At 60.2% G+C, this 27,271-nt stretch overlaps 1 protein-coding gene across 2 annotated transcripts; it reads left to right on the forward strand.

Moving 5' to 3' along the window:
• Positions 1 to 2,776: 2,776 nt before the first annotated feature.
• Positions 2,777 to 27,197, forward strand: STXBP1 (syntaxin binding protein 1). 2 transcript variants are annotated; one of them, XM_074891549.1, is made up of 20 exons: positions 2,777 to 2,946; positions 14,314 to 14,363; positions 14,525 to 14,606; positions 15,114 to 15,190; positions 15,439 to 15,517; positions 15,855 to 15,958; positions 16,820 to 16,968; positions 17,322 to 17,406; positions 17,605 to 17,735; positions 18,125 to 18,232; positions 18,349 to 18,409; positions 19,027 to 19,092; positions 19,277 to 19,357; positions 20,082 to 20,220; positions 20,435 to 20,544; positions 20,724 to 20,825; positions 22,296 to 22,381; positions 23,072 to 23,226; positions 24,166 to 24,289; positions 25,565 to 27,197. In XM_074891549.1, exons 1-19 carry the CDS (start codon positions 2,910 to 2,912, stop codon positions 24,273 to 24,275), a joined length of 1,812 nt encoding a protein of 603 aa, XP_074747650.1. In that variant the 5' UTR covers positions 2,777 to 2,909; the 3' UTR covers positions 24,276 to 24,289; positions 25,565 to 27,197. The 2 variants fall into 2 exon arrangements, with proteins under 2 accessions (XP_074747650.1, XP_074747651.1); XM_074891550.1 differs by lacking the exon at positions 24,166 to 24,289.
• Positions 27,198 to 27,271: the final 74 nt, after the last annotated feature.

The raw sequence follows: 27,271 nt of genomic DNA on the forward strand, positions 1-27,271 counted from the left end.
ATTTCCAACATCTCGACAGTTTTCAGCTGAACTTTTGGGGTTAAAAGAGCCCAGAGCGATGCCTCCCAGCCCAGACGCCTTAGGAGAGGACCAGCAAGGAGGGATCAGAATGTGGCCCCAGGGCTGCTCGGAAAAGCGTCTCCCACATCAACTCCCACTCAGTGTCACAGACATCCTCAAACTTGTCTTTCAGGAAAACCAGCTTCAGCCAGCTCCCTCTGATGTCTTGACCCTGAGACCAGTCCCTCGTCCTGCCTCCCAGCTCCCTCTGTTATTTAGGCAGGGTTAAATCCCACACCGACAGTCGCTGCTCCCAGCCCAGGCCACCCCGATTCACATCACTGGGACCAAAACAGCACAGGATGGAGTGAGGGGAGCAGCCACCACCTCACCCCATCCACCCCGATGTTCCTTCTCAGCCCTACGGTGTAAAGGGGGGTGAGGAAATGCTGCTGCCCTTCCCCTCCTGTGCGGGGTGTCTCCTGAGCATCGGGACCACGCTCGCTGTGGCTCGGCTGTGCTGGGGGTCCCGGCTGCGTGGCTCCAGCTCCTCACCCGGAGCCCCTTGCAGAGGAGGGAGAGGCTCTCCTGGTTGTCTCCAAGGGTCTAAGGCCTGTGGCCAACAGGCCGTGGTCCCTGCTTGGAGGACACACCATCCCGAGGCGTTTTGCACCCCAGAAAATGCCTTTGAGTGGGAACCAGCCTCCAGCCCCCCATCCAGCCCTGAAGCCAGCGGGCTCCTGGACGTCAGGACGTGGGTTCCTCATGTTTGCTGGGGCCGAGCCCCTGCTGTCGGAAGGCAATGCCAAAGCATCCTGCCCACGGGCAGCCCTCTCTCCACCCCATGTCTCTGTCCTGCCCTCCCAGCACCATCCCAAAGCATTCCCAGCCTTGGCCCACGCAGCCTGCAGGTCGGGACGGTCAATCACGGTGGCTGATTTTTTCATCTGAAGCAAGTATCATTCTTTCTTTCTTTTTTCTGCCAGATGTGATGGATGCAAGAGAACCACCCACCTGCCAGGGAGCCAAGTGTCCCTGAGGGTGGAAAGGGGGGACACCGCGGGGACCCCCAGCAGACGGGTCCCTGCTCACCTGCAGCTCCACACGTGCTGTATTTTTGCCGACAGACAAGCGATGCTCGGCCTCACCAGGAAGATTGACGGGGAGATGGTAAATCAATATAAATACCTCGCTCTTAAATAGCCTGCTGGTATTTATAGCCTGTGGTTGGCAGAGAGTCCGGCGGCTCTGACAAACTCAACTCCAGCTTATTTTTAAGGAAGCTTTGAAGAGAACAGGTTTTAAAGCAAAGGATTGAGACACACGTCTGCCTGACCTGGCGCTGCTGGGAACCCCCGCGGCCGAGCCGCAGCATGTCCCTGTCACCCCACCGTCCCTCCAGACTGGCCTTTGCTGTCCTGTGTCCCCAGGCACCCCTGTCCTGCCTCGCCCCTAAGCGACGGGGTGAGCATCTCTTCGGCCATACGTATATATCCGTGTCTCTACACCTGCAGGCACAGGCGCCTCCGGAGCGCTCTGCCGTCAGCTCCGCGCTACCATCGGGCCGTTTCCCACCTCCTGTCCCGTTTTTCCCTCTTCACCCCATCACACCCTGCCCAGGTGTGGAAGGGGGAGCACAGAAACACCCCAATCCTCTCGGCACAGCCCTGGGAGCCAGCCCGGGCCCAGCTGCAGCGGCTGGGGGACAGGACCCCACACCCCGGCCTGGGGGACAGGCCACCCCCCCCCGCAGTGGCACCCGGGTGCTGGGTGAGTGCGCAGCCTTTGCCCCCAGGCCAGGGGGGGCCCGTCGTGTGGGGGTGTCTGCATCCCCTGCATGGGGGGGGAAGGTATTTTGATGGAAGATAAGCCTGAGACACCATAGGGACCCCTCCCCACTGCCCCCTCGGCTGCCCCGGGAGGGGCCTCTCCCCCTAAGTAGATGCTGCAGCTCTTGGGGCAGGGGGGGGCAACTTTCCTACATGGCGGGGGGGTGACAGCGCTTTGCTTCAGCGCTGGCAAAATAAACCTGGAGGTGCAGAGCTGAGCCCTGGGGGGCGCGGGGCGATGCTGAGTGCTGGGGGGGGTGTGTGTGTTCCTGGGTGCGGGGGGGGGTCCTGGGTGCAGGGCGGGGGGATGCTGGGAGGGGGGGGATGCTGGGTGCTAGGTGGGGGGTTCCTGGGTGCAGGGGGGGGAATGCTGGGTGCCGAAGGGGGGTTCCGGGGGGGGTGGGGGAGGGATGCTGGCAGCCTGAGGGGAGATGCTGGGTGAGGGGTGGGGGCGGTGCTGGGTGAGGGGGGGGATGCTGGCTGCTTGGGGGCCGATGCTGGGTGCAAAGATGCTGGGGTGCGGGGTGTGGAGTTCCTAGGGGGGGGCCCGATGCTGGGAGAGGCGGGGGGGGTATGCTGGCTGCTTGGGGGCCGATGGGTGCGTGGGGGGCCGATACCGGATGCAATGATGCTGGGGGCGGGGATGCTGGGTGCGAGGTGGGGGGTTCCTGGGTGCGAGGTGGGGGGTTCCTGGGGGGGTGGGGGGGCAATGCCGGGTGCGGGGAGACCGATGCCGGGTGCGGGGGGGGGGGGTGCTGGCGGCGGGCGGGCGCTGCGCTGCGGCGCGGGGCGGGGCGGGGGCGGGGCGCAGTGACGCGCGGTCCGTCCCCCCCCCGGCCCGTCCCTCCGCGCAGTCAGCTGAGCCCCGCCGCGGCCGCCGGAGCCCGCTGCCCCCCCCCCCGCCCCCCCGCCGCCCGCTCCCGGCCCCCCCCGGCCCTCCCTCCGCATCCTTGCGCCGCCCGGCGCTGCGCCCGCCACCCGCAGCCTCACCCGGCTGTGTGTGCGTGTGGGTGCCCCCCCCCCCCCCCCCCCCCCCCAATATCCTTCCCCAGCCGCTGCGGACCCCCCCGGCACGGAGACATGGCCCCCATCGGACTCAAGGCTGTGGTGGGAGAAAGTAAGATCCGCGTCCGGCCGCGCTACTTGCGCACCCCGCGATGGGGGGGGGGGGGAGCTGACAAGACTCCGGCTGCCCTTTTCCGCGGGTGGGGGGATGCTGCGGATGCGCAATACGGACCCTCGGGGCGGCATCAGCGCCTGGCGGGGGGGGACGGGGACGGGACACCCCCGTGGGGCAGCCGGCAGGACGTGGGGACAAGCCGGCCCGGTGCGCTGGGGGGGTGTCGGGACTTGCTGTCTCCCTCCGTATTTTGTTGTTTTGGTTTTTTTTTTTTTTTTTTTAGGGAGGGGGGCTGTTGAGGCTGTTGGGATTTTTCTGCAGTGGTGAGGGGAGGGGAGGAAAAGGGGGGGCGGTGAAAAAAGGAGGGGGGGGAAGACAGGAGCGACAGGCGCTCGTGTGTCCCCCCCACCCCTCCGCCTCTGGCTCCTGAATGGCCGCGGGGCGATCGCCCCATCAGAGCATAATCAGGAAAGCCCAATCGCCCCCCGTGGGGGGTCTGAGCCCGGGGAGGGGGGACGGGGGGGGTCACAGGGGGTCCGGCTGTGCAGAAATGCCCCCCCAGCGCCGCCGCGGTGACAGGCCGGGCGCCTCTCGGCTTTGTCTGCAGCAAATCCCGCTTTAATGGTGATTTTTTTAAATTATTTTTTTTTATTTTCCCGGACGTGACTTCGCTTCCCTGATGCCGGGGTGACCATGCCCGCCCCCCCCCCTCCTCCCCAACCCCCCCCCGGGCATTTGGGCCCCCTTTGGGGTCCCGATCCGCCGTGCTATTTCTGGCGGCCGGGCTGGGGAGGGGCCGGCGGGGGCCCGGAGCGGCCCCGGGTTCGCTTCCTCCTTCCCCCGGCTGTTGCAAGATGATATTTTCAACGCCTTGATGGCGGGGGGGGGGGGGGGGGTGGGGGGTGTTCTCCAAAACGCCGGAGGCTGGAGGGGAGGAGTGGCAGTTCCCTTCCCCGTAGCAAAATTAAAGCGAAAAACTCCGCATTAAAAAAAAAAAAAAAATAACCAAAGCGAGAGCAGAAACGGTGGAAAGTTCCCCCGGGCTCCCCGCAGCCATGAAAAGCCTTTCTCGTCCCTCCCCGCTCCTCCCGCATGATTTATTTCCGTGGCATCGTGGCCAGCCGGGGCCGGCGCTTTTTTTTTTTTTTTTTTTTTGGAGCGGGGGGCGGTTGGTGTGTAATCTGGTGGGAGGTTGGGGGGGGGCGGTGTGTGTACGTGGGTGAAATCCCCGCGGGTGGGGTGGCTCCGGCTGCGTTGTGCAGCGAAACCCTCCCGCGCAGGCTGCGGATGGTGCGGCCGGGGCTGGTGGTGTGATCGGGTGGGTGGTGATATGGGGGGGGGGATCCCCCTGGATGGATGCCCCTGATTTGTTCCCAGACGTTACCTACCCCCGGGGCGGGGGGGGGGGGGGGGCTGCGCCATCCCCGTGGCCCCCCCCCCCCTTCCCTGCTCGGCACCCTGGGGTGCTGCATTGGGGGTTCGAGCCCGGCCAGCTGCAAAACGAAAGGGAAGAGGCAGGGAAATGCCCTGTTGTTTCTCTGCTGCAGGATGGGAGGTTGGCTCTTGGGCTTTCTTTTTGGGGGGGCTGGTCCTCTCGCAGCCGGGGTGGGGAAAGCAGCAGCCCCCAGCCCAGACAGGCGGGGGGGGGGAAGCTGGACCAGCCACCCACACACCCCCAGGCAGGGCCGCATCCAGCTCATCCAGCACCCTCACTAAGAGGAGACAGAGACCAGCGCCACTGCATGTCCCTTATTTTCATTCATTGTCTCTGCGCTGAAATAGGCTGGGAGAGAGCGCGCACACACACACACACACACACACACAGGTTCAAGGCAGCATCACGGAAATCTGGCTCAATCCTTCCCTTCAGGGTTTAGTGACAAACTGCTCTGTTCTTCCCTGGAAAATATCATTCCAGACTGAAAATAATAACTGGTAGCTGGGCAGCGGTGCTGTAGCGGGGCTATCGGGGAAGCGTGGGTGTCTGGGAGGAGAGAGCAGGGTTTGTGCAGGCAAAATGCTGCAGAGGAGCGAGGGACGGGGCCCTCGGAGGAGCACCCTGTGGGGCTCGGGGTGCTCCTCAGGCTGCCAGGGGAAGCGCCTGGTCTTGGTGGGTCAATTCCTGCCGTGAGGTGCTGGAGCTGCTCCCCCAGAGTTCGGACCAGTCTGCAGGGTACCCAGCCCTCCCCCTTCGCTGGGCACCAATGCGGCTAGCAGAAGATTTCCCCGGCTCTCCCTCACTGCGCCAGCCTCCTCTTGGGCAGGGATTCCCTGAAGGTTTACCTGCAGGAGAAGATGTTTGCTCATAAGGAGCAAGAGGTCCAAGCCCGGGGCTGACGCCGGGGCAGGGTATCTCTGCTGGGCTCCCTCCTGAGGAGGGAGGGAAGGATGCTGCCGCGTTGCCATGGCTCGCTCAGCCAGGCCCCCCCTCCAGAGCTGCATTCTGCCCTGGCTTCCCTCCAGACCCGGATTATTCTTCTGACCAGCTGGTGCCATTACAAGATGGGTTTTGGAGGCCTCCGGATTGGTGGGAGGAGGTGGGCAGGGGGAATGAGGTGGGTGAGTGTTGTAGAAGATGGACAGAACCGGATTGTCACCCCCCCAGAGGCATGGGGTGCGTGCTGCGCGGGCTGACCCCGCGCCTCCCTGCAGTATCCAGCAGCGATGGCTGCGTCCCTCCAGGACTCGCTTTCCTCTGGACGGGGTTGGAGCTGAGTGCGCTGGGCCCTGGAGGTGATGCCCGAGGCCCAGGTTCTCCTGGTGTGTCTTCTGTTCCCTTTGTGGCCATCTGGAAAACCACTGGAGAACCAGTTGCTTTGCTCTGGTGCTGGTTAGAAAAATCTCACCCACACGTGAGAGCTGGTGCCACCTCTGAGGACACCCGTCCCCAAAATCTTCATCTACCCCCCCACCACGTGGACATTCCTCCCATCCTCTCTTGCCCCAGGGCCTCCTTTGATCTTCTCAGGGCAACCTGCCCTGAGCCTCCCCTGCCCAGCCTGGTCCCCGTTCTCCTGCAGCACCCTGCAGTGGGGAGGAGGAGGAGGAGGAGGCTGGGTTTACTCCATTGAACCATCCCCAGCAAGGCAAGACGGGCCGTGCTGCAGGGCTGACACCTGTGCAGCGCCTGCCACCACAGCGGGCTGGGGCAGGACACGTAGCCAGAGCGTACGAAGGTGGTAGCGGTGCTGGGTCTGAAACCCCCAACCCCTTCACCTGCGTGAGGAGACAAACCTCCCCGAGGGCTTCCTTTTGCTCATGTTGCTGTCACGGCCAGATGGGAGAAGCAGAGCAGCCCCAGGATAAGGGAGCACCCTGCTCCCTTCCAGGGACAGCAAGAAAACATCTTTTCCCCCCAGGACACCGGCCGATCCTCCCACGGAGCATCCTTGCCTGCACAGCCTCCCGCAGGGCTGACCCGTGCCCGGGTGCCTGCCTGCCAGAGCCGCACCGAGGAGCCCCACGGTTAAATCCTGCCTGGACGAGGTCTGATGGGCCCTCGGCACCCATGTACAGCACTCGCTGCCGTACCGTGTCACTCAGCGTCCCCACCTGTACCTCTTGAGGGTCCATGCCGGCCTGGCCCACGCTGGGATGTGATGACTTGGGGACCCAGGCTCATGCCAAGCTGCCTGTGCACCTTTGGGGACAGGGAGGAGGCACGGGCAGGGCTGCCAGCCCACTGCCAGCCTCGGGGCACAGCCAGGGGACCTGCTGCTGAGTTGCTGGTGCATGACTCGCCCAGGCTGCTCGGGGCACCTCACAGGTCCCACCACCCCTTTGCTGAGGGCACAGGGAGACTTCCAGGGCCAGACGCTGCTTGTTGAGGATGCTCCGAGCCCATCTCAGGGCCCAGGGTACGAGGCTCATGTGCTGCCCCAGAGCTGGGTCTGGCAAGGTCTCTGCCACAAAGAGGAAGAGGAGGCAGCGAAGGGTGCAGGGCTGGCTGCTCCTGTTGCAGGGATGCACATTGCATCCTCCTGCCTGCACAGGGGCAGAGCCTCCAGCCCTGCCGTGATCTCAGCATGATGGTGAAGAGGATGGGTGAGGAGGAGCGGGTCCCTGCACCCTGTCCCCCATGGGTGGGAGCAGACCCTGAAGTCAGTTGCTTCCTGGGCAGCCCACCCCAACTCCGGGGAGTCCTGCGGGCGGCACGGTGCTGCCTGCCCGATGTGTGGGTACAGGAATGGGCGTCTGGCAAAGCCTCTGCTGGAGACTTTAGCCCTGGCACCAGGGTCTGTCTCGCCTCCATCAGCTCTGAGTTGGAAAAGCTTGAAAAAATATATGCAAAATTCAGGGCTCACCTTCACACGCATTGCAGAGTAATTTGAGTCTCCAAACCACGGTCTACACCAGGGGCTGAGGAATACTTGCCTGTACATGACCATGGAAGGTTACCAAGAACGACAGACCTCACTTTGGCAGATCTACATCCACCCACCAGTGTCTGCATGTGCAAGAAGGTTGAAAAAGCCACTGACATAAAGGACTTAGACTCTCCCCCTTAAAAAAAATAAAAGTAAGGTCTGGGTCTGATTCCCCTGCACCTCTGAGAAAAATGTCCCAGGAGAGATTCCCTCCCTCTTCCCACAAAATCAACACATTTAAAAAGAGAATCATTGTCACATGGCTTTTGGTTGCACGCTGAGAAGCAGATGCTGCGTCCACCAACTCACGGTGCGGGAAGGAATTTGGCTCTTGTGTTTTGGAGAGCGCAAAAATAGATCAGGCTGAAGGTGCATTAATTTGTGAGCTTCCACGCTGCCCATGTACACACACAAACGCATGAATGTGTACACACATATGTCAACATGTGTGTTGTAGGGTCATTTATGGAGCCCATCAGATGGTTTGACCTTGTGCCACTAAGAGAGCAGCAAAGACCACCCAGAGTTGGACCAGTTCAGCTGCACATCAGCTGCCCTCCATCTCGCCCCCAGCATCCTCGTGGGCACCTAGGCCTGGATTCCCACTGAGCTGAGCCTGAAGAGCCCCAGTTTGTTGGTGATTTGCTCCCTCTTGGTTCAAGGCAGAGAAGAACCAGCTCAGAAAGTCACAGCCACACGTGTAGGAGAGAGCGACTTACCCCTGGGAGAGGGTCACCTCCCCTCTGGGACGCTGTGACACCCCGTGTGTGCCATCCTCCTGCAGCAAAGCTCTTGGCTCCTCTTGGCACTGAAGCACCACCAACGCTGGCCACACTGACAGCACCTACAGCTGCCAGCAGCTGAGTACAACATCTCCGCTGGGGATGGAAACGTGGTGGAGGAGGGCAAGCGTTAGTGAAGGGTGACACCTTCAAAAGGGACCTGACGTGGTCTGTGATCCATTGACTCTACCAGGTGAACAAGCTCTGCTCAACTCCCAGATCCTTGTGCAGACCTGAGGAAGCTGTGCCAGGAGTGATCCCACAGTGAAAATCCTTGTGAATTTTACCCTGTTTCTCCGGTGCAGTTAATGAGAGCGGTTTGTGGGTGTGATCATGCATTTCATTTCCCTTATTTCCTTTTGGGTGTGTTATAAAATGTCTAAGGAGTTCAAGATCTCCGGGTCTCTGTCCTCCTTCTCTCTAGGCTGTGCAGGTTTCCCGTGGGTTTGGCCGGCAGGTATAAATACTTACATCCTTCATGAGAGCAGTGCAAATAGGAAAAGGAGGAATTAATCACAGGTTTATGATTACCATGACTAATCCTTGAAGCTAGAGCCCCAGCAGCAACGCAGCGCTGCGTGGCTCCCCAGAGTAGCACAAATACTGCTCGGTGTGGCTTTGACGTGTGGCGTGTTTCACCAGCGGCCCTGAGGGAGACGTGCGGTGCTGCTCTGGATGTGAAAATATCAAAGTTCACCTCATCCAGGGTTGGGTTAGGAAGGGATGAAGCTGAGCCTGGGCAGTTCTGCCCATGCAGGACTTATTGCAGCTGGATGGCACCTGGGCTGCACCACCAGCAGGTTCCTACACGAGGAACGTGTCCTCCAGAAAGGCTGAGGTCTTCCAGGTGGACACCAGAAATAATCCAGTGAGAAAAAGAGGTGTTCAGGACACGGACTGCTGGAGGGGAGGTGTTTGAGACTTGCTTGGTTTATGGACACAGTGGTCTCCAGACTCAAATCATCCCTGCGATGGCTCTTAGCCACGCTGAAGGACATCAGTTAGGCTTTGCCTCCTGTAAATAGAGTTATTCTCTACGTCCTGAGTGGGGTCGATGGCCTTCCTGCCACCCTCTGGTCCATGGAGCCTGTTTTATTGGGGACTGCGTGGGGGTGGTACACTGGCACCTAGAGATCCCCACTGAGGATGTTCAGAGGTAAATCTGTGCTGCACTACATTTACACGTGGTTGTATCTATGTAACATTCACACTGTCTTAGGCAATTAGTTAATGAATCAGCAAAAAAGCAGTTGCCAAGCCAACCCAAAGCCAAACATGTTTGTCTTGGAGATGCAGCATGACAGCTTTTGAGAAGTGGGTCCTGAGCAAACCTCAGTGTGGATTTCTGTGATCTGGCTCTCCAGAGCTGCTCCGGGATTTTAGATCCCAAAATGGAGGACGCGTGAGGAGAGTGAAGGGACTGAGCTCTGCCTGTGACAGGGAAAAGCCCACGGTCGAGACCACTTGTCTCCTGTAGGACCTTGGGCAGTTCCTACAGCCTGTTGCCCATCCATAACCCAACTCGCTCTTCCCTCACCACGTCAGGCCAAGGTGTGCAGCCTGTGAGCTCCTGGGATGTGGCAGCAAAGGAGCATTTCTGAGCAGCAAGAGTTTGGCCTCCTGCATTGCTCTGGGTGGGAAGGGCTTGGCCATCGCTGCTGGCACAGGCCAAGGGTCAGCACTAGAGCAGAAATATCCTCAGGCTGCAGCATCCCTCACCCGTCCTGGTGCTCCCTGAGGACAAGGTTTTACTGCTTCCACTGACCGGTGGAGGTCAGGGCTGCTCATCAGGTTTCAGGCTCTTTCTGAAGCAGGATAACAGGCGTGGGGCAGTTTGTCTCAGTGCAGGCTGCACTTGGTCAGTTTTGTTGGTGTGGGCACAAGCAACAGCAGGGTTGGTCCCTCTTCCCCCAGAACCACTTGGAGACATGGAGCTGGTTGCTTTTGCCATGAGCAAGTGAGGCAAGGCAGGCTTGGAGAAAGGCTGCCTGGCCAGCTTGGTGTAAATAACACGGTCTCTTGGAGTGACGTATGGGCTCGAGTCCTACTAGGCCACCATGTCACCAGCTTCTGACCCTGCTTGAAAATATTGCAGCGGGTCATTTTCGTGCCACACTTCACCCTGAGAACAAGCCTAACTGCAGGTGGTGAGCTGAGGGAGGTGATTGCTCTCAAGCATGTCATCTGCATGATTGCACTTTTAGGACCATGTTACTCAAGAGCACTGGAGCTCCTCCGTTTGTGGGTGAGATGTACTTCCTTGTCCGTAGGCACTGATGTTGTCTCCACATTGGAGAATAAGTCCAGAGCTGTCTGTATTGTCTGTTCTCAGTAGAAATTGTAATTAAAATTCTTCCAGCCTGAAGGAAACAGATGCAATGTGGTAGGTCCAGACAAGCCAAGTGTTGAAGGCACTGGATGAGATACGCATACGCATTTTTTCCTCCGAAACCTGGTTTAGCTCCAAGATGAAAAGCTTGACTATGAGCGTCACTGACTGACGTTAGAGCCCGAAAGCTCTGGCTGGCCAGACTGTTTGGGGACATGGGCAGCAACGTCTGACCTGCTGATGTGGGGATGTGAGAGCACTGCTTCCTGGGAGGCGTCCAGGCTTGACCTGGGGACCTCGGGGAGCAGAGGAGCTGCCATTTTCCCTGGGAGTGTCTTGCTGATCCTATAACTGAGTGCGGAATTGGCTCAAGGATGCCTTCCCTGGTATTGCTCATCCTGGATAGCGTATGTGCTGGCATCCCTTCTCCTGATTAGACATGCCCTTGCCAGAGAGGCTGCCTAGAAATTGCCCTGCTCTGAGGACAGGTCCGGGTGTCTTCTCAGCTCTGGCCTTAGCCAGAACTTTGGTCTTACAGCCTCAGCTCTACCACTAGCAGCCACATTAGCCAGAAGAGCTCCAGGGAGCAGCTGTACCCTGTTGGACTGTACCTTTTGACCTCAAAATTCCCACAGCTTCCCCCTTTCCGTGCCAGCTGTGGTCACCCACAGCATTTAGCATTGCCCTATTGGTTCACCCAAGCGTTAACAGACCGCTCTTCCCTAAGCTGGGGGTTTAATGGCTGCTGCAAGGACACCGGGGAGGTGCAGGTCATGGCCACGTCTCCTCCAAGCAGCACACTGTAGTCACACGCTTTTGGTCGGGTTTATGTCTCGTGCCCTCCCACGCTTTGCCAGGGCCCCTCTTTGGAGGATTCTTTGTGGATCTGCCTCTTTCCCCACCCTGCCCGGGCTCTGAGCTGGCTCTGGCAGCTGGTGGAAGAACAGACCTGGAGGCTGCTTAACTTTGCAGCTGGGTCTGACCCATGGTCAAGGCAAGCGAGGACACTGGTTTAGGGAAGGGCTGTGCCTGGCTGCAAGGCACACCTCAGCTCTGCAGCAGGCTGGGAGCAGGGCTGGCCCCTGGTGCCAGTGGGGGCCCATCTCTGACCAGGGGATGGACACCCTAAAACCACAAAGCTCAGAGCAATCACCCTCAGAGGTGCCCAGTTTCTGCTCTGGGAGGCCCATCAGGGTGCTCGGATCAGGCCAGGGGACATGACAGCACTTTTGGCACCGGGAGGTGCACAGCTGGGCAGACGCTCCCCCCATCGCACGCATCCCGCTCAGCCCACACCCGTGCAGAATGGAGAGTCCCCACAAAGCCAGGCTCTGAGGACAAAATGTCCCCTGCAGCGGCTGCCCTGGTGAGGAGCAGCTCAGGGCTGGCGGAGGCAGCTCCTCAGGGAGCCCTTTCCGGGCTCCCCTGCCCCGGGTCCCCATCCCACGCTTGCCGCAGCAAACGGAGGGTGCCGGGAGCACCGCGGGAACCTCTGCACCGCCGGCACCTTCCCCTGGCCCTCGGGACGCTCGTTCCCAGCCTCCTTCCTTCCTTCCTTCCCCTCCCGGCCCTGGAGCAAAGTGGTATTTTCATCCCAGGGGCAGGATTTCTTTCTGGCTGCTCGCAGCCGGACCCTGACCCCTTCCCGGCGGGTATCGCCGCCTGGCACGTGGTGCCCCGGCATGGCCCTGCAGGGCTTTACTCCCTGTCGGTTGTGACGGAGGTTGTTGGTGTGGGATGGAGGGCGCGTGCGTGCTGCCTCGTAAACAGCACTGTTATTCCTGGATCCTTGAGCCTGGGAAGGAGCCAAACGTGAGTAATGAAAGGAAGGGGAGGGATGCGCTGGCATCCCTCCTTCCCAGCCCCGCTCCTGCAGTGAGGGACCAGAGAGCAGGACCGGGGACATGCAGGCAGCCCTTACTGCCAGCTCCTGCCTAAGACCGAGGATAATTCCCCGTTCACTTTTTTGCTGCGTGGGTGACCTTGATTCCTGTGGGCAGCACACATGGGTGCAGGCAGCAGCTTTTGGCACCCCCAGCAGTGCCCAGCTCAGGGGCTCAGCAGTACAGACCATCTGTACCCACTTCCCTGGCCTGGAGGTGCCCTGCACCCCCTTTACTGATGGATAGGCTAAAGGATGTGACCAAGGGCAGGCAGGACCCAAAGTTCATGGCCAGGATCCTTCTGGGGCTTCCCCGAGGTGGATATTGCTGGGGAGGAGGTGGATGTGCAGTGGTAGGAACAGCTGCCTCCAGGTTTTACATCGGGGTAGACAGACCAGCGATGCTCACAGGCCCCCATTTTATCCCTGCTGGCACCAGTCCCCACCCCGGTGCTGCGGCCCTGAGCCCTGCGGGCAGCCTGGGGGGTGTTACAGCCTCGCTCAGCCTGTGAAATCCCGGTGGAGTGTTTGGACAGTAGCTCAGTGAATGAGCCCAGAGGAGTGGGGGAGCCACAGGGAGCATCACCCCAGGATGCTGGGGCTGAGCCAAGCCTGGCAGGGCCCCTCTGCTCTCCCGGTGAGGATGCTCCATGTGGCACAGGGCTGCTGCAAGGTCCTGGTCGGCCCCGAGCCGCTCGTTCCTGTGCAGATCCCCAGAGGGGGTGGTGGCTGGGAAGATGGGGTGTTTTGCCCAAATCCAGCATCACCCAAAAGCAGGAGTTTCTAGGGCTGTGTGCTCCCAGGGCAGGTCCTTCTGCATACCTCCCTCAAGCCTTATTCTAAAAAAGGGACAAATTTAGGCCCCAAACTGCCCCATATAAACCCAAATTGAGCTTTACCTGGGGGACCAGCACCCCTGGGGTCAATCCCCCAGGGGAAGGGTCCCAAGGCTGAGGCTGACAGGGTGACATCCTCAACAATGGGCTCCCCACACCTCATGTGTTTTCTAATTTAAAAACATTACTTAACTGGGTTTTAATTGGGCATTCCCATCCCTCTCCCGGGGACCAGAGGGTCAGAGCAGGGAGAAGCACCACGCGGAGGACGTGGCGCAGCTGCTCACAGACGCAGACTCTTTCCCCCGGGCTCAGCCAGGCAGTTCCTTGGCATGTCCCTGCTCTGTGAGGGGTGGTGGTTCATTCACCAGAGTAAAAAGGGGACCTTCAAGGTTCTGGGCACACCTCATGGCCCCCAACACAGATGTTGAGGCAGCACGTGTGTCTGGCAGGAGGGCCAGTACCTATTTGAAACCCGCTTCCTGCAACCCAGCCCCAAAAGGTGACATCCCCGTCCCACTGCTGGGGCCACCTCCTCGCATGGCCTTAACGTGCACCCCGTGGGCAGCAGCCCTGCAGGCTGGCATGGGGCAGAAGTGGGGTGTCTGTGCTGGGAATATGGGTGCGGGGTGGTCCCAGCCCCAAGGGGTCTCTGGGGTGCGGGGGGACCCACAGGTGCTGTTGTCCCGGCTGTTGTGTAAACCCAGCATCTGCAGGAGGCGAAATGAGATTGTGGGGGATTACAAGGAACAGGCTCAGGCCGCTTGATTCTTGTTTCTAAAAGGAGCTCTTAAGCCACTGTTGTTTTCCCAGCGCTTCGGATTAGGGACGAGACAATGTGGGGTAGCCCCCAGGCTCCCCAGAGGGACTCCCTGACCCTCAACCAACCTGTGGCTCCCCACCAGCGTGGGCTCTGTCTGTTAGTGCCAAGCACGAGAGAAAAACAGGGCTGGGGGGTGACCACCCCTCCCTGAGCACCCCAAAACCACCCCCCATCTCCTCCCCGCGTCCCCAGGAAAGGCACTAGGGGATCAGGCTGGCCATGGTCCCACACATGGATGGGGGTTTCGGTGCCCCCAGCAGAGACCCCACTGCTGCCAACGGGCCCCAGGGTGCTGCAGGGTGGGGCTTAGGGTGCTCACAGCCCTCCGTGCTCCCTCTCTTGCAGAGATTATGCACGATGTGATCCGGAAAGTGAAGAAGAAGGGCGAATGGAAGGTGAGTACCAAACACTGGGGGGGATCAGGGATGAGAGTGGGGAGGAGGAAGCAGGGAAGGGGGTAGGTGCAGGTAGGGAGCCCCCAAGGGTGGTGGAGGGGTGGGGAAGGGCAGCTCCCCGGCTGCCTGCCGTGCCCCCAGCTCACAGCCCCTCTCCCCAGGTGCTGGTGGTGGACCAGCTCAGCATGCGCATGCTCTCCTCCTGCTGCAAGATGACTGACATCATGACGGAGGGAATAACAAGTGAGTACCAGGTTGCAAACCTCGCTGTAGGAAGGGCAAAACCTCCCTCTGTACCAGGAGACCCACAAAGGCATCTCCAGGCTGGCAGGAGCCAGTCGAGGTGGCAGCACGGCCCCCACCCAGCCCCATCCCACTTGGGATGGAGACATGCTACCTCCCATCGCTCATGGCCAACTTTGCAGTTGCCAGGCTGATGTTTCACAGCTTTCCTCCTTGGCTGCTGGGGCTGGAGGAGCCCAAACACCTTATCTCCTGGCAGTACCTCAGTCCGAGGAGGAGACCAGGCGTTATTTTATGTCAGCCCTATAAATAGCTCCCTGCAGCCCTTGGAAAGAAGGAAGCCCAGCTCCTGGGTGGGCAGGGGCGAGTGATTAGGGATGTTTTGGACACGGAGGGGTTTGGCAGGGCTGGTCCTGTGCTGCCGTGGGACATCCAACAACCCCATCTAGCCGAGCGCCCCTGCCCACACCCATCCCTGCCATGGCCTCTGCTTTTCCCCCCGCCTAGTTGTGGAAGACATCAACAAGCGCCGGGAGCCGCTGCCCAGCCTGGAGGCCGTTTATCTTATCACCCCTTCGGAGAAGGTGAATACACAGTGTGGGGTGTGGGGGCATGGCCGTGGGCTGGGGGGCGGTGAGGGGGGTGCCCATGCTGGGACGGGCAGCCGTGCCCGTGGGAAGCGTCTTGGCTCCAGCGAGGCCAACGGTGCTGCCGGGGTGGTGGAGCAGAGAGGCAGAGCTCCCCCGTGCCAGGAGGGAGCACCCTGGGTGACCCTCCTGAGATGCCCGCGGTGCCACCCTGCCCAGCCCAGCTGGTCCCTTCTCTCTTGCAGTCCATCCACTCCCTCATCAACGACTTCAAGGATCCCCCCACCTCCAAGTACAGAGCTGCCCACGTCTTCTTCACTGACTGTGAGTACCCGGGGGTCGCAGCTCCCACCCCATTGCCCAGGCACCCTGGGCCCCCAGCTCCCCACTGGCACCTCCTGGGCAAGAGAGAAGGAGAAAGAGCAAACTGTGGGGTGACAGCCCCATCCTGCCCATGGCCCAGGGTGGCTGTGGGTGCAGACAGGTCGTTTCCATCAAAGGGATGGCCAGATTCCTGCGCCCCAGGGCAGGTGCTGCAGGCAGCCAGCCCTCCTCCAAGAAAGAAACAAGGGAGGGAAAGGCCCTGTCACTGCAACACATGCAAGCAAGCAGGGATGGAGGGATGCTGAGCACTACCCTCCTCCTCCTCCTCCCCTTGCAGCCTGTCCCGACGCCCTCTTCAACGAGCTGGTGAAATCCCGTGCTGCCAAGGTCATCAAAACCCTGACGGAGATCAACATTGCCTTCCTCCCCTCTGAGTCCCAGGTGAGGCCGGGCTGGGGACTGTCCCTGCTGGGGTGGTCCAGGGGATGGGACAGCCAGGGAACGCACCGGGTCCTTCTCCAGCCCATCAGGATTTGTGTAACAGCCTCACACCCCTCTCCCCTGGCCGGCTCCTCGCCCCCTGCTCGGCTCTTCCTCCCTGTCTCTTTTGATTACTTCTCGGGGCTGATCCGCCGTGGGGGATTTAGCGGGCGCAGTGCCTTGGCCCCGTGCCGGCAGCCGCATTGGCCAGCTCTGTGCCCCCCCCCACCCCCAGCACGGCCCCCAGCCAAGGGCACTGGGGAGCTGGCCCAGGCCATCTGCCTGTCCTGGGGACATGGGGACGAGGAGGACAGGGAGGGACAGATGGTGCCAGACCCGCTTGGTGCCGTTAACCCCTCAAGCCTCAGCATTTCTAGGGAGACAGACAGGCGGAAGATGACCTCTTGGCATCCCCACATGCAGCTAAATTGGCTTCTGGTCTTCACTGGTGGCATGGCCAGGGAGCAGCATGTCCCTACTTGTCCCTGGGTCTCTGATTCCCTGCCTGGGAGCAGGTGACTGCTGTGGGCAGGGGGTCTCCTGCCTCCCCTGCTCACCCTGGGGGGGCTACACATGGGTCGGGACTGTGCTGCAGAGCTGGAGCTGGGGAAGGTGTCAGGGTCCAGAGCTGGCAGCTGAAAGCCCAAGGGATGCCCCCGAGCATCACTGAGCTCCAGCTGTCTGGTCCTGGGCTCAGCTGGGGACCTTCATCTGGGGTTAAATCTGGTTTCCAAACCCTCTGGGGTGTCCTGCGGGGCTGCTGTCCTCCGGACATCCCCTGCAGCGCATCCCCTCTAACCTCCCTCCTGCTGCACCTCCCAGGTTTACTCCCTGGATTCGGCCGACTCCTTCCAAAGCTTTTACAGCCCCCACAAGGCCCAGATGAAGAACCCGATCCTGGAGCGCCTGGCCGAGCAGATCGCCACGCTGTGTGCCACGCTGAAGGAGTACCCAGCCGTGCGGTACAGGGGGTAAGGGCAGCGCGGTCGGCCCCCCCCCCTGGACCCGCCCTCTCCCCCAGCAGCGATGGTGGGACGGACAGACAGGACAGACATTCGTGCTCAGTGTAAAAACAGGCTCAGACTTGGTGCTCTGGAGAGCGGGGCAGGGGTGGGAGCCTAAAATCCAAGTGGCACTTCATGTAGGATAGACCAAGGCAAAGCAGAGCACCCTGAGGAGAGGTGGAAAGGGGCAACAAAACCTGCGCAGGGCTTTCCTCTCCCACGAGCCAAGGACGTTGCACAGGGAAACCAGCAGCTCCTCCCCATCCCATGGCGAGAGCTGCCCGCCCCGGGGAGCTGACCTCTCCTCCTGCCTCCTCCAGGGATTACAAGGACAACGCCATGCTGGCGCAGCTTATCCAGGACAAGCTGGACGCCTACAAGGCTGACGACCCCACCATGGGTGAGGTGAGCAGGGATGGTGCTGGCAGCCCTGGGGGAGGATGCTCGGGTGATGCTTCACTCCTAAAATCCTGCTTGAGCTCTGCCACGCGGCAGTTGCAGACCCCAAACAGGGACCCCGAAATGGCACCGGCTTCCTCTGACCATCTGTGGGGCTGGAGGAGCCCCCAGACCCGCTGCTGATGCCTCGCCCTGGCTCTGCAGGGTCCGGACAAGGCTCGCTCCCAGCTCCTCATCCTGGACCGCGGCTTCGACCCTGCTTCCCCAGTGCTGCACGAGCTGACCTTCCAGGCAATGAGCTACGACCTGCTGCCCATCGAGAATGATGTCTACAAGTGAGTGCAGCACTGCTGGCCCCACGACCACGGCCCCACAAACGAGTCCAGCCCTTGAGCGGGAGTTGGAAGCTCAGCCATGGGGTCTGAGCCTCAGCATCCCTCCATCCATCACAAGTCACGGGGAGAAACCATTCCTGCCTGCAGTCTGGCAAGCGTGATGGGCAGGATTGATGCAAAAGGGGCTTTTCTAGCCTTCAGCCCTTTATCCCTTCCCACCATTTAGCAGCTGAAGGGGTACAAGAAGGCGAGATGCAAAACCAGCTTGAAATAAGAGCCAAGAAGAGCCCCTATGTCCCCCCATCTCCCCACATCCTCCCCGGCAGCGAGGGGACTGCATACCCCGCCCAGCCCCGTCCCGACTGTGACGCTCCCTGCCCTCTTCCCAGGTATGAGACAAGCGGCATCGGGGAAGCCCGGATTAAGGAGGTTCTCCTGGATGAGGACGACGATCTGTGGGTCACCTTGCGCCACAAACACATCGCCGAGGTGTCCCAGTGAGTGTCCCTGCGGGCGGTTTGCCAGCTGGGTGGGACACTGGCTCAGCATTGCCACCCACCCTGCTGCTAGGGTCCCCTCCCCGCTGACGGCTGCGCCCTTCTCCTCTCCCCAGGGAGGTGACCCGGTCCCTGAAGGAGTTTTCTTCGAGCAAGAGGATGAACACAGGCGATAAGGTGACCCGACTGCATCTGCCAAGCTGGGGACGGGCACCCGGGGGGCTCAACTGTGGGCTGGCACATGGTGGAGTGTCCTGGGGACACTCGATGGGGACCTCTGCAAAGGGCTAAGGGTGCTCTGGGGGGAGATGGCTGTGGGGTGCTGGCCCTACGCCCAGCCCTGGGGACATGGGATGCCTTGGGAGGGCACTGCACCATGGGGATTGGTTTGCCCCCAGCACGGGGTCCCTGCCCACCCTGCAGCAGCTGCCTCTGTCCCCAGCCAATTCCCTTCCCAAGCCCCCAGGTTGGTGGCAGTGAGGGGACGCCAATGAAAATAGGATGTAAAAGTGGTCAGAAGCTGAAAGCACCATCTCAGCCTCAGCCAAGCTCACGGGGGTTCCGCAGGAGGGTCCTCGGGGGGTTTCTCCCCCCACCATTCCAGTGTGCAGAGCTGCAGACCCTCTCCCTGCCCCTCAGCTGCAGCAGAGGAGACCCGGCAATGCCACGGCAGGTGTCACCAGAGGCCTGCGAGGGGCTCGCGTGGGGACAGAAGTCCTTGGGAGGGTCATCTCCCCTCTGCTCATGGTCCCCAAGTCCCAGAGGGTGAGTGACCACATCCCTTTCCCTTGCAGACCACCATGAGAGACCTGTCCCAGATGCTGAAGAAGATGCCGCAGTACCAGAAGGAGCTCAGCAAGGTACGAGGAGGGGGGCAATGTCTGTGCAGAGCGCTGGTGCTGGGCCCCCCCGGGGAGCGGGTGACGGCAGCTCTCCCTGGAGGGTCCCTGGCCGTGTGCAGGGGATGAGGCCAGGGTGGTGGCACGGGGACCTTCGGCTGCTGCCAGCACCACAAGGGTGGCTGCACCGCTTCTGTCTCCCCAGTACTCAACCCACCTGCACCTGGCTGAGGACTGCATGAAGCACTACCAGGGCACGGTGGACAAGCTCTGCAGAGTCGAACAGGTACCGGCTCCCCCAGCCCCACCTCCCCCCCAACATCCTCATGGGGACAACTGGGGCCGGCAGCTCCTGCCCCACAGCTCTGCACTGAGCCACGGGTTGAGGGGAGTATCAGCACTAGCGTGGCCAGCAGGGACAGGGAAGGGATCTCACCCCTGTACTCAGCACTGGTGAGGCCGCCCCTCGATGAGTGGGTTCAGCTTTGGGCCCCTCACTCCAAAAAGGCCATTGAATGACTCGAGCGTGTCCAGAGAAGGGCAACGGAGCTGGTGCAGGGTCTGGAGCACAGGTCTGATGGGGAGCGGCTGAGGGAACTGGGGGGGTTTAGTGTGGAGAAGAGGAGGCTGAGGGGAGACCTCATGGCCCTCTGCAACTCCCTGAAAGGAGGGTGCAGAGAGGGGGGATGAGTCTCCTGAGCCAAGGAACCAGCGCCAGGACAAGAGGGAATGGCCTCAAGCTGCGCCAGGGCAGGGTCAGACTGGCTCTTAGGAAGCATTTCTTTGCAGAAGGGGTTGTTGGGCGTTGGAATGGGCTGCCCAGGGCAGGGGGGGAGTCCCCATCCCTGGAGGGGTTGAAGAGTCGGGTTGACCCAGCGCTGAGGGATCTGGTGGAGTTGGGAACGGTCAGAGTGAGGTTCATGGTGGGACTGGAGGAGCTTCAAGGGCTTTTCCAACCTGGATGATTCTGTGATTCTGTGAGGGGTGACAAGCATGTGTGTTCTCTGCAGGACCTGGCCATGGGCACTGATGCTGAAGGTGAGAAGATCAAGGACCCCATGAGGGCCATCGTCCCTATCCTGCTGGATGGGAATGTCAGCACCTATGACAAGATCCGTATCATCTTGCTCTACATCTTCCTGAAGAATGGTGAGGAGGGCACCTGGGCAGGGTTGGGCAAGGCGTGCAGGCAGCTCTGGGTGGCAAACAACTCAGGGTTGGGCCGAGATAAGCCAGATGGAAAAGCTCAGCTCTGTCTCCCTGACCACCACCAGGCCAGGTGTCCTAAGGGGGCAGTGGAGGGGCTGTGTCCCCACCGGGAGACATTTCTCAGGAGGACACCGTCTCCCTGTTGCGTTTCCAGGTATCACTGAGGAGAACCTGAACAAGCTGATCCAGCATGCTCAGATCCCGGCAGAGGACAGCGAGATCATCACCAACATGGCCCACCTCGGGGTGCCCATCATCACAGACGTGAGTGTCCACCGCCCGCTCCCCGCCGCCCTCCTCACCCCTTGGAAGGACCGTGGCACCCACTCTGCTGTGGGAACCGCGTAACCCCCCGGGGTGACCCCAGCACCCCTCTGGGGTGGCCCCGATCCCACTGCCGGAGCCCCCACGTCTCAGGGTGTCCCTGTGCTCTTTCTGCCCAGTCCACCCTGCGTCGCCGGAGCAAGCCGGAGCGGAAGGAGCGGATCAGCGAGCAGACCTACCAGCTCTCCCGATGGACCCCCGTAATTAAGGACATCATGGAGGTGAGCCAGCAAGGACAGGGACAGGGGAGAGAGCAGGGACCTCAGCATCGCCCAGGAAGGGACCTGTGGAGACCTGGGTGCTCCCAGCCCAAACCCTGACACCTCTCCCCAGCACATGCCCTCCAGGCCGCTCACTGCCCGCAGTTGCAACAAAGTTGGGAGGTTTTGGGAGGTTTTTGTGGCCCCCACCTGCATGCTGGCCCGGGGTGGGATGCACAGCCCCGGCCTGGCTTGCGTGACATCCCCACAATACAAAAACGTGGTAACAAACTGGTTGCTCCTTTTTCTGCACCATGTGCCACAGCAGGCTCGGCTGGGTGGCCTTGTCACAGCATTGCCTATGTCCTGGCTGAGCCAGGGGACACGGTTCACCCCTGCCCACAGGGACAGCCCTGCCTGTACCCATGGGAGCTGCCCCGTGAGCTCTGTGCTCAGCTAGCACCGGGCAGAGCCAAAAAGTGATTTTTTTCTAGGCAGTGCCCTCCTCCTGATCCGCTCCCTCGTGACCGCCCCTCAAATCAGAGCAAGGTCCTGGGGTTTGCCCAGAGCCGGGGGTCCTGGGCACCAAACCTACTCCCCAGCACAGACATTTCCCACCTGCTCAGACAGACAGAGAGACCCTGGAGCCACGTTTTGGGGAGGGGATCACTGCAGTTCAGTGCCACCTCTGCTGCCAGGCACCGAGGACAAGCAGGGCTGCGGCTCCCTCGATTTCCAGAAGCACACAGCTCTTGCCTTCCTCTACCACAGTCCATGCAAACCCTTTTGGGGTGGCTTCGCAGCCAGGGTACCCCTAAACCTCATCCCCAGGACCAGAGGGGACTGCACAGGGCAGCATAGATGGCAACAACCCTCCACCACTGATGGAAGCAAGAGCAGGTCCCGTACCCCAGGGGTGGATTGCAGGCGTGAAGCCTCCAGCTCAACTCATGCCCCTGAGCTTCCCAGGAGAGGACCCTGCCTTGGCCCCCCTTTACCTGAAGGCTGGCTCTTAGGAAGCATTTCTTTCCAGAAGGGGTTGTTGGGCGTTGGAATGGGCTGCCCAGGGCAGGGGGGGAGTCCCCATCCCTGGAGGGGTTGAAGAGTTGGGTTGACCCAGCGCTGAGGGATCTGGTGGAGTTGGGAACGGTCAGAGTGAGGTTCATGGTGGGACTGGAGGAGCTTCAAGGGCTTTTCCAACCTGGATGATTCTGTGATACCCTACCTCACAGACACCCCCAAGCTCGAGCCTCACCGTGTACCCCTGTGCTGCAGCCCCCCCTGTGCCACCAAGTGCCCTCCTCCCCCTAAGTGCACCCTATTACAGGAACACAGCCAAATTGTTCCAAAAAGCAAGGCTATGCAAATATATGCAAATGAATCCTGACAAAGTTGGGCCACTCCTCCTGGGCACAGCCCTACAGAGGGGTTGTAGGGCCGGGGGCCGTGCCTGGCTCCTTGCTGACCCTCCCCCGTACTCTCTGCCCACAGGACGCCATCGATGACAAGCTGGACACCAAGCACTACCCGTACATCTCCACCCGCTCCTCCGCCTCCTTCAGCACCACTGCCGTCAGGTGGGTGCCCTGCGCCCCTGCCCTCCCCTGTACATTGGCGTGAAGGAGCTGGGACTGTTCAGTGTGAGGAGGAGAAGGTGAGGGGAGACCTCATCACTCTCTGCAGCTCCCTGAAAGGACGTTGTAGAGAGGTTGGTGCTGGTCTCTTCTCACAGGTGATTAGTGACAGAACAAGAGGGAACGGCTTTAAACTGCAACAGGGGAGGTTCAGACTGGACATTAGGAAAAAATGTTTCCCAGAAAGAGTGGTCAGAGAGTGGAATAGGCTGCCCAGGGAGGGGGTGGAGTCACCATCCCTGGATGTGTTTAAGGGTCGTTTGGATGAGATGTTGGGGGATGTGGTGTAGGGGAGAACTTTGTCGAGTCGGGCTGAGGGTTGGACTTGATGATCCCAAGGGTCTTTTCCAACCTGAATGATTCTGGGATTCTGTGTATATCGCCGTTAGTGTCCATCCCTCACCTGCCTGCAGGGGCCGAATCCATGAGCAGGTCTGCGAGCTGCTCTGCCGTCATTCGGGCATCCTGTGCCTTGGTTTCCCTGCCTGTAACAGCAAGCAGCACTCGTGGCTGGAAAGCTGGACTTTACCTGCTCTAGCAGGAATTTGGGAGCTAATTAATGTCTGATTTAGATACGATGTGAACTCAGCGTTGCCTCGTGCCCATCCTTCATCCTCCTCTTCCTCTCTCTAGTGCCCGCTATGGCCACTGGCACAAGAACAAGGCCCCCGGCGAGTACCGAAGCGGCCCCCGCCTCATCATCTTCATCCTGGGCGGCGTCAGCATGAACGAGATGCGCTGCGCCTACGAGGTGACACAAGCCAGCGGCAAGTGGGAAGTGCTAATAGGTGAGTGGGAGCCGGGGCCGGACCCTGCGCCCCGTCGCGCTGGCTGCTCATCCCACGCTCCCTCCGCCACCCCGCAAATTCCCGGCTCCAGATGCCTGCGGGAGCAGGAGCTCTGCGGAAAAGTCTTCTCCTGCCGCCCGCTGTCCCCCCTGTGTCCCCCCATCCCCAGGAGCAGGATACGTCCTTCAACCCATCCCTGGTTTTGCTCCCAGTTTTCCTCTCTCTGGCTGGTTTTGTTCAATCGCTGCTGTTGCACGCACATCATCGGGGTCATTACAGGGAGTAAAAACGGAGTAAAGCAGTGTGTAACGCCGCACGCCAACCACGGCGCGCACTGTGCAGGCAACAGGAGATGCGTTTTCCTGTTGCGCCGGTGCTGCGTGTCCTGTTGCACGTGCAACGCACCAGGAGATGCGTTTTCCTGCCTTGCATCTGTGCGACAGGACGCGCATTGCGTGCTCAGCCTCAGCACCCCGGCTGTGGTCCCGGAGGAGCCGTGGGGCAGGCCCGGAGGACACAGTGGAAGCTTGCCAGATGTTAGCAGGGAGCTTTTAGGTCCCCTAAAATTCTGAGGAAGCACAGCTGGATACACACCTTGTAGGGCAGGGGCAGCAGCCCCTCATCGTCTCATCTGGTCCCTGGATTCTTGCCTGGGGTGCCTGGTAGAGCCTCTTGCTGGCATCTCATCTGCTCCTTGTATTTCCCTGGGAGCAGCAGCCCCCTCTCCATCACCTCCCACAGCCCCCGGCCGTGTCCCCCCGCCACCAGAGCCACCACCACCGCCCAGCTCCATCCTGCCTCTTGCCCATCTCATCCGGGGACCGTCCCGTGCATGCGCCTACGATGCTCCGGGTGGCAACCGCGTCCTTCCTCGCCCCGAAAAAATGGGGGTGGGGGGGGTCTTGGCGCAGCCGTCAGCCCCGCTCTGTTCTCCCGCAGGTTCTACTCACATTCTCACTCCCACCAAATTTCTCATGGACCTGAGGCACCCCGACTTCAGGGACTCTACTAGGGTATCATTTGAGGATCAGGCTCCAGCAATGGAGTGAGCCAAAGAAACCAAGTAAAGGCAGCTTACTAATGAAAAAGAAACTCTTCCTCCCCGAAGGGTTTTCTTTGATTCTTCTGTTCCTCCTTTCTTTAATTATTATTTTGGGTTTCATTTCCGTTTGGTTCTCTAATAAGAAAATGCTTGCAGTTCCTCCTACCAGGTGGAAAAGCATCCAGCGCCGCCTCCATCATCCCTCTGCCATGTCTCTCGGCCAGACATGCCCGGCCCTTCATGCCATGAGTTCCCCCTCGCCGGGGCCAGAGGGGCCGGGGGTGGCGTGTCAGGGTCCTGCCTGCCCGGCAGAGACGTCCCGGGGCCGGGCAGGGCGCCGGAGCACCCCGGGGTGCTGCCCGCAGCGGGCGGCTGGAGCGGGGCTGGGGGTTCGGTGTCCGGGGGAGAGCAGGCAGTGGCAGGCAGGCGGTGCAGACCCCAGCGCTGGTCCTGGCTCCAGCCCTTCTCATCTCCCACGGCGAAGGCCGGGTGCTGCCGTGACGCCCCCCAGCTCCGGGGTACGATGGGGCTGAAATCCCGAGTTGATGGGGAAGCTCAGGTTTGCTCTTGAGGCGCTTGGTGCCCTCGGACAGGCAGGAGCCCCTGGACGTCGCAGAGCCCCAAACCCCGTGCCAGGGTTTAGCTGCCGGTGGTTTTGCTGGTGGGACCCGTCACGGCGTCCCCCTGAGCCGCCGCTGCCCGGTGTTGGGCCACGCAGGGCCCGGGCAGTGGGGAGGGCAGGGGCCGGGCTGCGGGCAGCACGGCGGGGAGCTGCCGCTGGCACCGTGCCGGGGAACCGCCGAGCAAGGGGCAGCAGAAGGCGAGAGCCCTTTTCCTCCTCCGCTCCCACCCACCCCTTTGACCCAGCCACGCTCCGTGCAGGCAGGGGAAGAGCCTGGGGACCTGCAGAAGGTCCCTGCCTGCTGCCTGCCCGCACCTCCCGCCCCGTGCAACCCGGTGGCCTTTTGGCCAGTGCCTCCTGCATCCCCAAAAGGGGTCAGGAGTGACCCTGCTGCACCTCCCGGCCCCCGCCTCATCCCACCCAGCTCCATACATCTCCTTCATTTCTCCTTTTCCGTTCCTTTCCCGTTATCTGCGCCCCCACAACCTTCCCCCCGCCCCGTCCATAGACGTACATTTTCGCGCAAGCATTTCCACCGGCGCGCGGGGCCGTCGCCGCCAGGTAAGGCCTCGCCGGGGAGGGCTGGGGACAGCGGGGCCGGCGGCCGGGGTTCAGTGGGGGGGGTCCCGAAGCCATCGCTGATGCTCCCCCCTGCTTTTCCTCTGCCCCCACAGGGTCCACGCACATCCTCACCCCACAGAAACTGCTGGACACGCTGAAGAAACTCAATAAAACAGAGGAAGAAAGCAGCAGTTAAAAGGAAACGCCGCCACCGACTCGATGCCGAATTCACCTTCCTGCCGGGCGCCCGGCCCGGGGTGCGATCCTGCACCCAGCCCCGGCCCGGCCCAGCTTCTCTTTGTTCTTGTGTTGAACCCCCCTCCCCTCCCGCCGCCTCCCCCATCTCATTTTATCCACAGGGAGGGGACAACAGCCGAAAAAAATATATTAAGGAAACCAATGCATTGTGTTTAAAAGAGGAAAAGAAAAAAAAAAAATCTATATATTTGTAGCTGCAGCTATCCGAAGCACCCAGGAGCTCATTGCTGAGTAATCCATCTGCTCATTGCTAGCGAATGATTATGACAAAAAACAACAGAAAAAACACCCCTTTTTCCCAAAGTTTCACTCCTTGTTGGGGTCCTGTGTGGATGGACGGAGGGACGGACACACCAACCATCGCTCCAGCTTCTGCTCGCTCTCGGCCGGGGGGTCCCCACCACCATCTCCTGTCCCTTGTCTTTTCAGGGTGGTGGGTGCTCCTGCCAGATGTGCACGCCAACATCTGGCACAGGGTTTGGAGAAGGGGGCGTGGGAGGGGTGTGTGGGCACCCGGGATGCTTCACACTGCAGCAATTCCCATGTGAAAAGGGACCAAAATGGTCAAAACCTGGAGATGGGGCCTGTTTGCTTGCACAGCTGCTCCTCTGCCCTGCTGCAGCCCGGCCTCCCCTTCTCTGGGTATCCCTTGAAATGCATATATATATATATATAAAATAAAATTTTATTTTTTTTATATATATATATATATATGTATCTCTCCCCCATCCCCACGGAAGCTCGGTGCCCCCGTGCCCGGCTCTGCTCGTGTCGTCCCGTGGTGAAGCGTTTCTGAGCGTGCCGTCGCCCCGAGGCCCCCCACCCTCCGGGCCCCCCCATCCGGACTCTGTGTATATTAATGACTGTGTCTTGTGACGTTCTTACAAGCTTGGTGTATAGTGATTTAAACAAACCTCTTGATTTTAATTTTTTTTTTTTATTTGACACCCAAGGATTGCTCCACCCTCCCCTGCCATTAGATGCACTGCAATATTTTGGGGTCCATTGTTTTGTTCTCGCCCCCTGAAGGCTGTGACCCCCTTTTCCTTCCCCAAAATCTCTTTCTTGCCTCGTTGGTGGTTAGCCCCCCCCTTCCCTCCCCGTCTGTTCCTTGCCCATAAAGTTAAATATATATTTTTAGGGCAAAGGCTGTATCATTGCACTGATATTTGTTGGTTCCTCCTTGGTCCACCCACCCCATTTGAGTTCCTTCTCGGTTTAGCAATGCAAATGCTTCAGGATCTTGTATGTTGGACATTATTATTTTTTTTTTCTGTTACAGTTATTTATATAAAAAATAATTTATCAAAAAGGAAAACTTAAAAAAAAAATAATCTAGTCTGTCTTGGAACTTGTTTACCTTGAAATTACTGGAATCTAAATGTTTGAAAGTGTTGAAGCACAAACATGTATCATCTCTGTATATCTGTTCTTCTGTACTAAAGCACTCGAGTGACTAAATAAAAGCGATCTCCATCCCTAGTGCAACCGGGGCTGTGCCGTGCCGCTCGCTCGGGGGCCAGGCAGGCAAGGGAAGGGCTTGGGGAGATATTCTCACCAAA

Source organism: Strix uralensis, chromosome 21 (assembly GCF_047716275.1).
Source record: "Strix uralensis isolate ZFMK-TIS-50842 chromosome 21, bStrUra1, whole genome shotgun sequence".
Classification (NCBI taxonomy): Eukaryota; Metazoa; Chordata; class Aves; order Strigiformes; family Strigidae; genus Strix; species Strix uralensis.